The 13,516-nt window shown below is 41.2% G+C and overlaps 1 protein-coding gene across 1 annotated transcript; it reads right to left on the reverse strand.

Moving 5' to 3' along the window:
* Positions 1-1,864: 1,864 nt before the first annotated feature.
* colq (collagen-like tail subunit (single strand of homotrimer) of asymmetric acetylcholinesterase) lies at positions 1,865-13,262 on the reverse strand. The gene is made up of 16 exons (XM_088013797.1): positions 12,355-13,262; positions 10,486-10,595; positions 10,177-10,278; positions 9,377-9,421; positions 9,204-9,230; positions 8,391-8,462; positions 7,718-7,780; positions 7,475-7,627; positions 7,361-7,396; positions 7,108-7,188; positions 6,689-6,785; positions 5,997-6,127; positions 5,483-5,602; positions 5,224-5,365; positions 5,021-5,123; positions 1,865-3,734 (listed from the first exon to the last, which is right to left on the reverse strand). The coding sequence occupies exons 1-16, from the start codon at positions 12,449-12,451 to the stop codon at positions 3,665-3,667; spliced, it is 1,449 nt and encodes a 482-aa protein (XP_087869923.1). The 5' UTR covers positions 12,452-13,262; the 3' UTR covers positions 1,865-3,664.
* Between the last annotated feature and the right edge of the window lie 254 nt (positions 13,263-13,516).

The following is a 13,516-nucleotide window of genomic DNA, read 5'->3' on the forward strand; positions in this document are numbered from 1 at the left end:
TACATGTACTGTTGGATGAACTCCACATGTTTTTTTATGGTAGGAAAGAAACAACCAACCATTTGGCTTGTATATTGAATCTGGTAGAAACTCACGTGCTAACATGCTAACATGCTAACTACCTTACCTGGGGGTAAAGATAAAGATACATTTGGTTCCTTCTCCGGTTCCAGTTATTTTAAACATTTTAATTATTTCTCTAGGCATGTTTAGTTGAGAAGTAAGTTTTCTTATAATTCCAAATTAAATATGGGAATTAAAATAATTATTAAAAAAAAAATTTTTTTGGAGTGGTAGCCATAACAACAACCTACACATATTCAATACTGCTGTCGTGTCGTAGCCTGTCTACACAGCTGCGATGGAAAGTGTCAGTGATTAATTTGTATTCTCTCATGATTGTGTCAAACGAGTATTTAGACTTCGTGTCCTTGACAAGAACATGCCTCTCTGCGTGCCAGTGATTCCTTCCTGTGGGTCAGAGATTGTCACTTGGCCTGGGTCCTGCCCTGCTTTCCGTTCTGGTCGGCCCTCATCCTACAGCTGTAGCGGCCCACCAGAATGAGTTTAACGTCAAGCGCCGTAATTTTGAGTGAATTTTTTTATTTTTTATTTGAAAGGTCTTTGCCTCCTCTTGGGCTTTTATTTTGTTAAACATAACAGACAGGAAGTGCAACTCACATTTAGAGTATAATGAAGCCCAGAAGCCACAGTCACCGTCATACCACTTGATTTTGTTTCTCCTGAAAGTTAGAGGGATCAAGGTATTTTATATTTCGTTGTTTCTCAAGAATATCCTGTTGTGAAATGTTTGAATGGTTTGCAAAGTTTGCCCATTTAGCAGATTTTAGAGGGGTAATTATTTTTCTTATATTCTTTGCTTTATAATAATATATTAATTTACGCTCCATTCGAGTTTTTACAGTGTTTCAAAGTGAAAACTGTACAAAATGGAAAATGATAAAGGTCAGCTGGAAACATCAGGACACTTCATCATTACCTAGCTTGGTTTGCAACAACCACAAACCTCAGTATGTTTTATTTGAACTTGGCTTGTAAGACCAACACAAAGTACTGCATGAAGTGGAAGGGAAGTACAAATGAATAAAAAGTTTGGCATGCATTTGTCTTTATCTCGCTGTGGAACCACCTCTTGATGCGCTAGTGATTTTTGTTCCAGCACTGAGACATCTGCGGGAATAAATGCGATTGGCCTGGTCAGAGGAATTGCACATGATGGGATGAGTATGCTAAGGTAAGCTTTTACTCAGGCATCTCCGTGGACAAATTGTCTTGATGTGATTTGGAAAAGGGAAGCAGTATGTTAATATACTTACACAGTTAGATGCAGCCCAGAGCATCTCGGTTGCAATCCTGGCTAGCTGCCCGTTTTCAACTTTTATTGCCCTGAGCCGGTCTCTGGGTGCAGACGCGGCTCTGAAAGACTTTATTCCCTGTCCCATGTTTCACATGAGAAGTATGACAATTTATATAACCTGCTCCAGTTCAATTCCAGTCTGTATAAAAGCTGCACACATCTGTTAAATATCCATTTTTTCTTGCTCTACAACATATGTTAATTTTTTTTAGACATAACCTTCTAATTTTGAAAATTACAGACAAAAAAGATGTCTTGTAACCATCCATCCTTTCATTGTTCATTCCTTCCTTGGGGTGTTTAAAAAAAAAAAAGTATTTATATTCTCAAAAGAAAAATCTGAGAGGTCATGACAGTTCCCATCCCCACCTTTCTAATGCAACAGCCAGGGTAGCCATAGTCAAAACCCTGGTTTTGTTTTTACCTCATTAACATCTGGTGCTGAGACATCAGCAGCATATTCCTCAGTACAATCACATGAGGTCATTTAAATTATTATTTTTTTTTATTGGATTCTTTTCTCAAAATTTCCCACAGCTACTGTAAAAATCATATCAGAACAATGAAACATAAGTCCCGGTCACAGTGCATAATAGTAATAATAATAATAATAATAATAATAATAATAACTTCATGAAGCCTGATGGTACAGTACGTTACTACATGCATGTTCCAGCATTGTTGTGCATACACAGAATCACACACAGACACGACAGTCACAGCAGTTTTCTAACAGTGTTTCATCTTTAGTTCATGGCACAGTTCACCACTATAAGGTTCATCATACGTACGGTAATAAGCTACACTTAGGACAGGGTGCTCCGTTAAGACACCTGTTACGCCAAAGAATGGTGACTAGCAAAACAACGCTTGACAAAACTGGCGCATTTCCCACCGTCATGCATGCAGACGTGATGCATTAACAGTCTGAGCTCGGGGAAAAAAGTCTTTCTTGGCACTGGGACTCATACGGTAGCTTATGGAAAATGTCAGCTTATATCGGCACGGTTATTTTCAGCACACAGCAGACTACATGTATACGCGGTTAAAGATACTAATGAGTTTCTCCGTTGCTTCATAAGACAAAAACTGGATAAAGAGGTATTAAGAGTAGATACAGTAATGACCTTAGAACAGACAGGAATTTTTAATTCCTCCCCCCGTAGCAGCTACAGATAAGTCCAGCTGGTTATGTGCAATGAGGAAAATTAAGAGCAATAACAGTTTCAAGCCTTCACATCTTTTGTTTTTTTTGCTTTGAAGCACAGGGGAGGAACGTGATTATGCATTATTGTATGTGTCGAAGGTTTCGCTTGTGTTACCTGTGTGCGTCAGAGTACAGTCAGAGCCATTTAAAAGAAACAAACAAACAACAACAACAAAAAAACAATAAGAAGGCATGTGTGGAGCTACACCAGTTCCTGAGTTCGTGTTTGGATTTCTGAAATCTTCTACAGACTTGAGTGTAACTGTCATGTTTCGATGTACGCCGACGCTGAGTCAGCCACTGAAGGTTTTTAGACCTTATGAATCATCTCTGTTTGCAGAAACAATTTCCTTTGAAGAGCAAAAATGCCTTGGTACTGAGAGGGTACAACAAATAAGAAAAGAAAAAAAAAAAAGAAAAAGTACTTTAAGTGTCCTGTCCTGGCAACCTAAGTAAACAGCAGAGTGGGTCTGGTTGCCTTGGAGTGTCAGAGGCAAATTTGGATGCTAATGTTGTGATGAGTTAAGCGCGGTTTTAGCCCAGCTTCATGCAAGAGCTGTTTGCCGTCATCCACCCTGGAGTAGAATGTCTCCGGATGCCCCCGCTCCCCTCTCTCCTGTTTCTTTTGTTGCGGTAACCAGGTCAGGATAAATGCGCTTCTGCTCCAGCTGCCGCTTCTCTGGAACACAACGCAGTGTCTCTTAAGTAGGCCTGCGCGGCCGTCGCATTCAGAAGGTTTGGCTCCAGTCCGGTGCGGCCTGTCGAAGTCCTGCTCGTTAAGACGGAGTGCAGCTGTCCCCGCACGCTCCTGACTCCTTCGCCACCGGGAGGGCGTCTCCGCAGAAAAACAGATGAGTTATGTGTGCATTTGTACATATTTTGTCAGCTTTTTTTTTTTTTTTGTTCTTTTCAGTAGAACATTTGTCACTTCTTCCTGCAGTCTTTTGCTTTTTCAGGGCATTTTTCGTGTTATGTTTATTAATTATTATTATTTTCCCCGTCGTTTGCATGAAAACAGTCCCGTCGCGCGTCGAGCAGCATTACACGAAGGATCCAGCTGCACAATCCAGATTCCCTCCTCAAGTGAAGAATTTGCAGTTTGTGGAGTCAATAACACAGTACGGTGTGCACTTGAGGAAACCATAAGACCTATAATTGTAGAAGAAAAACATTTACTTCAGGATGATTATTATTATTTCTCATACAGTAGTGCGATAACACATCCAGTGCTGTTCACAATGTATATATTTTTAGTCCTGCCTAATTTCTTTGCATTTTTATTGAATATGCCAAATTTTCTGACCACTTAAAATGCCCGTGACCAATATTTCTATGTTAAGTTTTCTTTGTATTTTGGCTGCTTTTGTACTTTTTCTTCTTAAGCTGTATCTGATCATGATGATCAGCCTAATGTGGAATATGTGTGTTTGTAAATTAGTAAAGTGGAGGGCAGACATAGAAATGTGGTGCCTAAATAACATAATAGTGCAGAAGAACAGTGTGTGAAAGCCATATCTTTCACACAGTGTCAGAAAAACAATCCTGACAGAAAAGCTGAGTGAAGCACTCGATCACTACTACTAAAAATGACTTTTTGTGTAAATCGATTCAGTTAAAAAAAAAAACTGGAACAAACTGTCTAACCAGGCGCCTGAAAATGCGTCTAACATTTCAGTGACGAGAAGCACGGAAAACCTTTTAGAGGCTTCAAAAGAGTTGAAACTTGGGATCCAGACTTATATTTAATCGATAAGCTACAGCTAGACTTTTAAAAGTAATGCTCAGAGATGTTCTCCATCCAATCTGACTGAGCGTGAACTGTTTTAAAAAGACAAATGGGCAACAAAAATGTAAGTCTCTAGATTTGCAAAGCTAGTAGAGAACTCAAAAAGACCTGCAGCTGTAACTGCACTGGAAGGCGGCTCTGCCAAGCTTTGAGGGCTGAAGAGAAACACTTCCTGCACTTTTCAGCTTTTTATCTAAAAACCTTTAAAAATAATTTTCCTTCCACTTCATAATTATGAACTAGTTTGCCTTGCGGTAATAAAAAAAAAAAACACCCCGGCATGAAATAGATTGAAGTTCGTGGCTGTAGTGTGTAAGTGTGGAAAAACATCAAGAGAAATTAATGCTTTTCGAGGCACTCTATACGTAGACTCAATGCTTTTTTTTGAATCAGGAGCTTTTTATGTCTGAATGACTCATAGTGGCATGAGTTAAGTGGCTTCACAAACATCATATGAAGATCAACACTGCATCGACAGAAAACAAGTAAAAAGCAGCAAAATCCAAAGAAATACTTTAAAAAAGCAGCTTAGCAAAAAAAAAGGTAAACAAATCTCTCGCTCTTCTACAAAAATATTTTTAAAAAGTGATAAGTGACTCTAGACTTTTGCACACAGTGCTATCGAAGCACAGGTATATTTTGCACTCACCCTGGAAGATATGAGTTACACGTTTGGTATCCAAAGTCTTTTCCATCACACTCTTCAGCCCCTTCATAGCGGTATCCGTCTCCACAGTAAGCATGTTTACACTCTACAGTAAGATGAGACAGCAGGAGTGTGGAGGTCAGGTTCTACGTGCGCAGCAAAGTAGAACTAAGGAGGCTGTTGAAGAACATTTTGCGTGTACTTACTGACACAGCCGTCTGTGACAACTCTGTTCCGGTCGTCACACTCCTCCCCGTTGGGGATCTGCACTATCCCGTCACCACAGTAACCTTCGTCGTCAGGTGCGTTTTCCATGGACTGGAAGGGCGTCATCTGGAATGGAAAGGTCTTTTGCAGAATTTTAGTGACTTAAACAAAAAAGGGAAAACCTAACAACAACAACAAAAAAAGTAAATAAATAAATGAAAAAGAAACGATTGGACAAAAGTCTGAATGCAATCATACCTGTATTGGCAGCCAGCCGTCGACGTCTTTGAAATAGAGCGTTTTCTGGTCTTTTCGGAATGCGAGGGCGTTGTCGGTGTGAAGGCGCTCCAGTTCTTCCTCATTACTCACCACAAATATCTGAAACGAAACGCAAACAGGCCTGATCAAATGTTTTGGTTTGTTAAAATTGATTATGTTCGATTACATCACATTATGGGGGCTACTTTTCTTCAGCGGGGACAGAGAAGTAACTCATGGCTAAATGTGGGATATAATACTGGAAGAAAACCAGTCGCAGCAGACTTGAGACGGGAGCAGAGGTCCAGCTTCTACTGGAACGGCGATCCTTTGTGTTGGTCACATAAAATCCCAATTAAAAAAAATAATAATAAATTTTATGGCTTTGTAGTGGAAAAACCGAAACACTTTTACATAATTAACAAATTTAGATTCTCAAAACATTTGACTTTCTAACATTTTTATGTATAACTCCCGGTGCATCTTTTTGACAGCAACACAACGTTTTCCGTACCACAGGCACTTTGGGATAGCTTCCTGTGTTGGCGTAGTCATCAAACGGTGAAGTACTGAGGGAGCTGCAGCCACAGTTCCCAGGAGGACCCGGTGGACCTCGAGCCCCTTTTGCTCCAACCATGTAGAGACCTGCAACGAGAAAAAGACATGACTTGTCAACGTATTGCTGAAAACGCGGAAAGGACGAATCAAAATGACATCTGAGGGTGAAGAAGAAACGTCGAAGCCCAGCGTTCGGTTGTCTGAATAAGCTACAAGTGAATCAATAACTATGAGTGCAGGCGGCAGAAGGTGATTTAAATACCAGAAGTCACTGTATACAGTATCAATGATTCATCTATCAAGAAGCAGTCTCAATTAGTGCACAAGTTAAATGTCACTTTGATTATGTGGTGACATAATATTTTCTAAACTGTAGGGAGGCCTGCCATGTGTAAACTTACTTTAGCCACATGATGTCATCATCACAGCCTCCAGTTTCAACTCGGGAGCTCACATGTCTTTACTGCTATATAAGACTGCTGGTGATGCATGGCGCATTGCTCTAAAGCGTGCTTTTCTGTTGCTGAGTTTTTTCAGCCTTTGACAAACTTTAAGCCCAAAAAAAAGCACCAAAAAAACCCCAAAAAACTTTTGACATCTAAGTTCTGCACAGTCACGAAGAAATGTGTCTGTTTTAAGTCAAGAGACCTGCAGCAGGTAAACCAGGAGGTCCAGGGTGACCAGGAGATCCCTGAGGACCTGCAGGTCCGATAGGTCCAGTTTTTCCAAGATCTCCTTTCTGTCCCTGAGATGAAATAAAGGGCGCAGAGTTAAAATGAACAACGTGTTCCTGAAATAAAGCCAACTTTAATATGTCAACGTCAAAATCAAGGTTTGCTTTAGAAATATACAGCAATCTATTGAAGTCAAAAAGTATCCTAAGAAAAATAAAGGTGAAAAAAAAAAACAAGTTTATGCAATTCTTAACCTGTTCTAATGGTTTACAAGTAATTCCCCCCAAAGTGAAGATGTGCAGGGATTAGCAACTCAATAAAAGGCTGAGTGGTAAAAATAAGTTCCAACATGTTTTTCTAAATGCACTGAACGATTTTACACAATCTTCTCGCCTGTTTTCCTCTCTTTCCAGGTCGGCCGGTCGGTCCTCTGTTTCCTGAGATTCCAGGCTCTCCTTTTGGACCCATTTCACCCTGCGCAACAAGTGAGATCAATGGAATATATATATATATATATATATATATATATATATATATATATATATATATAAAAACAAGAATAATTCTAACGAATATTTTACCTAGTCAAATGTTGCACTTCTAAGAAAACAAAGAACAAACGTCTGCTCGTTTGAGCCTTACTTGCCTTTTGTCCAAGCATTCCTGGGAAACCCATGGCGCCCTGTGAACAGAAAACGGCAGATGCTTCACGTTTCACGTAGCGCATGTGTTCAAACCTCTGCTGACGCGTCACGCTCACCTTGTCTCCTCTAAGTCCAAGCTCACCACGATCACCTCGGGATCCCTGACCGAGAAGAAACGGTGTATGTACTCCAGATGGTTGATTATCTCCTTCAAAGCGAAAATGAGTAAAATGATAACTTACCTTTTCCCCTTTGTACCCAGGTAAACCCTAGGATTAAAGAGATTTAAAATAATGAGACAACAGTCAAACGAAAAAAAAGGGTAAAGTTGACACCAATGCTTTATGTGTGGATCGTACCCTTGGCCCCATTGGTCCTCTAGATCCGGGCAAACCCATCAAACCCGGGTCACCTTTCTCACCCTGATAATATAAAAAAATATATATATATTTAAACATGTGGAGTAGGTTAAGTTCATAAAAACACGTCCAATTAAACCCCAGCTGAAAATGTTTCCCCCCTACTTTCACTCCCTGCTATTTACAACCTTTCAAAAGTATTCATACCCCAGTTTCAAGAGAGAAAAAAAAAGCTTCCCCAAAGCATGATTCTGCCACTGCCGTATTTCACAGTGTGGATGTTGAGTTCAGGTGATGTCCAGTGTTAGTTTTCTTCCTCTTATAGCAACTCTGCATGTAGAGCCAAACGTTTGGTTTTGGTTTCATCTGAACAGAGCCCCCAAATCTTTGCCATTTTTCCCATTACGATTGGTGTTGTGAAGTGCAGGACTAATATTTGTCCTGTCAACAAATTTGTTCACCTAAGCTGTGGATTTTTGCTGCTCAAGAGCTACTGTGGGACTTTTAGCTCCTTCTTTTCTGAACTCCTCCCCTCCACCGGGTCTCCCGAATGCTCTGCGGTGTCTCTCGACTCCGACAAAGCTCGAGAGGCATGAGTACTTTCTGCAAGGCGCTGTGTCGGTTATACGGCGTTTCGCAAGGTCTCTGACATTATGAGGTCTGACTTACTCACTTTGTCCCCAGGTGGTCCCGGCCATCCTGCTGGTCCCTGTTGCCCAGGAAGCCCAGGAGGCCCAGTCCGACCCTGGTGTGACACATCAGCTTCGTAAGTTTATGAAATCAGGGCTTTTACTGTCACTTTGTTTTACAGGTTTAGAACAAAACCAAGAGAGGGAGAGAGGGAGAGAAGTCTGAATGTTACATTAGATGACAGGCAGCACGGTGCAATATCTGTCCATTCCTGCTGCACATGTAGAGGCAGAATGGCTTTAACGAGCACTGTCACTTTGCTCTCTTTAATTAAATGATGGCTGTATATAGAACTGGGAGTCTTTGCTTGTTGGGAATAAAATGATTAATGATCTGGCTGAAGCACTAAGCTAAATTGCACCGCAGTGCTGCAAACCTGCTCGGTGAGGGGCTGCACTTACTGCGCCGCAACACTGACAGGAACGTTTTGGAGCTCGCTTCTCATCTTGCTTTTGCCCAATAAACAAACAAACAAACAATCAAACAAACAAGAGTCTCCTGATCTTCATCTGGAGATCGGGAGATGTCCTTCTTCTCGAGCGCGACTGTCCTGATGCCGCACGCTGAATCATGTCAGCGTGCATGACTGAGGCGTTTAGCCTCAGCAGCCCCTGCATCCCTTGCATCCTGACAGCCTGCTCTGCTCTGTCTCCTGTCAAGGTTGTGCACTCGCACACAGTGCCTCTCTTGATGTGCGCTCGCTCGCAGGGGATGCGGAGGGGATGCTTTGTGTCGCTTTTGAGAAAACTCACTTACGGCGGCAAGCAGGGACGGCATGATTGACGGGGGCTCTCACCTTTTGCCCGGGTCTTCCGATTTCTCCCTGACGACAGGATGCGGAGGAGGGGACAAGGACAGCAGGCGCTTAATGAACTTCCCAAAAGCATTTTTCAGTTATGTGCAACAGGTCAATTCAATCTGCCTTTTCAGGAATAATTACAAGACGAGGAAATCAAATAAACTGCTTACTTTTTCTCCTTTAGGCCCTCTCATTCCAGGAAATCCAGGGGGACCCTTGTTATCATAAGAAAACACAAAAATAATTGGTTATGAATCACGTAGATAGCCATCTAAATTAGTTTTACTGTCGGCAACATGCTTCTTGGAGAGCAGAGCTGCAGTTTTAATTAGCTGAAGGCTGACTGGTCTCTATTGATTCGAGAAGTGCCTCATGGGTCTTTTTGATAGACTGAACTGCAGTCAGTCCATCTGGTGGCGTAAGCAGAAGCCTCAACAACCGCTTGAGGTAAGCCGCCTATTACTCACAGAAACTTAATTTCTCGGCAGCGCATAGATCTGGCTCACAAGCACAAGCGGAATCAAAATGTTGTTGTTGTTTTTTTTTATGTATTTGTCATGACTTGAAAACACAAACGCGTGCACGGCGTGCGTCGGAGATCCCTGGAATTTACGCGACACAGCCCGCCTTTCCAGCTCCTCGGACAGTTTCTGAGAATGGTGTGTGGCACACTGGCCGGCAGTGGAAAAAGGCTATTTGTGTCGCAGCTAAATGTGGCGCGTTAATGGACTGTTGTGCTGCAAGGGCCAGAGAAATCCCCATCTTCTCCGCAGGAACTATCAAGTTGGAAGGGGAGATTGGGGCAAATATTTATTTTTTTTTTTTTGCCAGAGTGCCGATTCGTCACATTTTGTTCCTTTCTATGAAGTGATTTGTAGTCAAGCCACGTGATTGTTTTGGGCGTGAAGCAGGAATGACGTGTTGAAATGTCAGCGACAAGATCTCGAATCCTAAGAGTTTGGTGCTTTACCTGAGGCCCAGGCGGTCCAGCGGGGCCAGGAGGGCCCTGGGCACAGGCAGAACCTTTACTCTTATGGCCAGACTCGTTGCCACGACGTGAACCGTCTTCTTCCTGTAAAAAAAAACAAAAAACAAAAAAAAAACAAAAAAAAACGCAAGGTTTGATTTCGATTGAGTCAGATCTACATTTAATTGTCACAACATAGCCAAAAACACCAGGAGAACTCTAGTGCCAAACAATGTCTAGCAACCCGTATGACTGTAACCTAAGGACATATCAACAGCTTCATACTCCACAATAGAAAGTCACATGACTCACAAGTGTGTGGCGGCGCCAAAGTGAAGGGGGTGGAGGAAAGAGCGGGGGCGGCGGAGGACTCAGTAAACAGCATGGGTTAAATCTCTTCTGCTGCTCCTGGGACCTGAGAGCTGTGCACAGCGTACATGCGGTCACAAATTAAGCCAGAGGTTAAAAAGTTCGCTTGATCTGTCAAGTTTATTTACCTGTCGAAATAGCGAGCTGTTTATGCAAATATTCAGTTGAAATCAAACATTGTTTTTACCTTCTAATTTAACTTTACACTAGTTAAAAAAATGTTAGTCTTAGTTAGCACTTAAGTCTCAGCTTGGCTTTTGACGCATCAGTTAGCAACAAGACCGAATCGATGGATGGCTCTAGTGTCAAGTGTTAAACGTGTGATCGTTAAATACGCACGTCAGACAACTAGAGTGGCTAAAGAATTAAGCTAGTAAAAAAAAAAAGAGCCTAAATGGAGCACTTGTTGACTAGACCATTGATGTCCAGATCACAAAAAAATGTCAACTAATGAATTTGTGCACTTTATTGCAGTTGTTCACTGACACGGAAAATTAGCTTCAGTTAGTCAGCTAGTTGGTGGAAACATGTATTAGCTGGTTGACCAATGGAAGGATGCCATGTGACTTATTAAGGGAAGTCCAATTGTCAATGTTACACTAAAAATGTCAAATAGTGTACATGTTCACTAGAAAGTGTTCACCACTTGAGTAGTATGTCTAGAACTACCTTCACATTAGCATTATTCATGTGAGGTGTTTCAGCCAGACTAGTAAGCTACTCCATTTGAAATCGTTTGTAAATAGTAAAAATATTGTAAACGGTCTGCTCTTTTAAAATGCTGTATCAAGTTCAATGACTTGATAAAATGCTGTAATTAAGCCTAAGTGTGTGTTAGTTAATTGGGTGAAGCTTTTTTTTTTTTTTTTGCCAGACTAGTGAATTACAGCATTTAAAAATGTCAACTAGTTTACCAATATGAAGTTAATGTTCCAATATATGGCTAGTGCAATACTGCAATTCATCTGCATAGTAAATTCAAAGTGGCTATTAAATGTTTACTGCTTGACTTGTAACATTGCTTTATGTTAAAAAGTATTTGAAATGTTATCCACTTAGGTTAGTCTAGGTACTCTCCTGCTGAGTAGGAGGTCAAAAAACCTTCTAGTTAGCACAACTAGTCTAGCACCACGTCTCACTTGTGGAACTTCTGCCCTGCTAGTTGTACTAGCAGCACTACCAGTGTGTGTGTGTGTGTGAGTGTGTTTTTTTAACTATCTCAGCTAAATATTGAACTAGTGAGGGCAAATGTTTTACTGTAATGCAATATAACTCCTGCAGAATAGTCACAAACTGGCTGGCAAAAATGATGGCTGATTTCAATGATATTGAATATTCACAAAAAAAAATGACTCGCCACACTGTTACAACTCATTTCTGACCTCATCGTAAACACGAGCAAAGAAATCTTTAACTTCAAACTTGTGCCCATGCATCTGCAAAGAAGCAACAGTGTGGAGTGATCCGGCATATTTTGGTAGACGCCTTACAAGAGGGTACAAGATGCACAAGCAGCATAAGCAACACGAAAACAGGTGCAAAATATCAAATCATGACACCCAGACAGAGATATGAAGTGCCTCTCGCAGACGGACTGAAGCTCCTCTCACTATTTATAGAGGCATTTACAGTCTACCTCAAGGGAAACAAGGAAAATCAAAACAACCCGACATTATGATGAGATCGCAGCGAAACTCACAATCCGTATTTCCAGAAGCCCTCAGCACCATGAGTAACGCATGCACTTAGTGCAGTAACTCACTCACACAACAGCCCACGCATGTGCAAGCTCATGGTTTTGAATGTGCCTACCTGCTGGGAATGACAGGAAGCTGTCCAGAAACGAGGACTGAGCCAGGCACAAAGAAAACCACAGTGGCAGACACAGTCCAACAGCGAGGAGAGTCATGCTGCCACAGATAGTTGCCCGACTTTACGTCTGAGCCACAGCAGCCTTGAAACTCTGCCTTCCCCTCTCGGCTCCTCTCCTCACCGTCCTCTCCCTCTCTGCCCTCCCTCTCTGCTCGCTCGTTCTGTTGGTTTCCCTTACGCCTTCACAAGAGAGTACGCTGACCAATACCCATTAAATCTTTCCTCCGCATCAGTGTGCTCTAAAATTACAGGAGACAGCACAGCAGCTGCCCTCAGTGCCAATATTAGATCCCTACTACTGTAGAGAGGTCTTATTGTTGTTTCCACTCCTCGGTAGGGAGTCTTAATAAAGACAAATCCACCATTTGCCATCCTGAAAGAGTGACCTCAATTAGAAACTGCTGCTATTTTTTTTTTTTTGCAAGATAGAATGCATTTTACTTTTGCACTGTAGTGTCAGAAATGAAACACCTCTGTTTTCTTAGTCTACGTGACATTTTGCCAAAAGTCTTTAGGAGGTATCAAGATGTTTGACGAATATGAGAAAGATCTTTGCAATCTTTTGAAACTCTGATGCCATTTGGCACTGAACTTTACCGAAGCAAGTGAGGTCTGTACGTCACTGGGTATCGTTCTGGTTCATTTTACCTCTCGGAAGAGTGGAGTTAAACAATAGGAAAAGAGATTTTAAAAAATGGTGGGGGAATTGTGTTTTTCTCGTAGAGCTATGCTGGTTTGGCTAGGTCTGTTCCTCAGTCAGAGCACCATTTCAAAACTGCATGTTGTATTTACTCATGAAATTTTTGATACATAGTTTGATCTCTGATCTGAAACAGTTTGGTGTTACAGAAGCAACAGAAGTCTGTAAGAAGAAAAATACTTTTTCACAGTATTGAAATTAATTTATTTGTTAAATTTATAAATAACTTTAATATGAATATTTTTTACCTTCAAACAATCTTGCCCATCAGTCAACAATATAGAAAGTGTATGTAATAAATGTGTAGTTGAAAGTTGTTTCATAGTTGCACTTTTATTATCTGGATCATCTATTTTTTTCATTCATATGAAGGTTAAACTCAAAGATGAGAAAATTTTTTGA

The sequence above is a fragment of the Poecilia mexicana genome, unplaced genomic scaffold, assembly GCF_051168715.1.
Source record: "Poecilia mexicana isolate PSO_F unplaced genomic scaffold, ASM5116871v1 scaffold_16, whole genome shotgun sequence".
Classification (NCBI taxonomy): domain Eukaryota; kingdom Metazoa; phylum Chordata; class Actinopteri; order Cyprinodontiformes; family Poeciliidae; genus Poecilia; species Poecilia mexicana.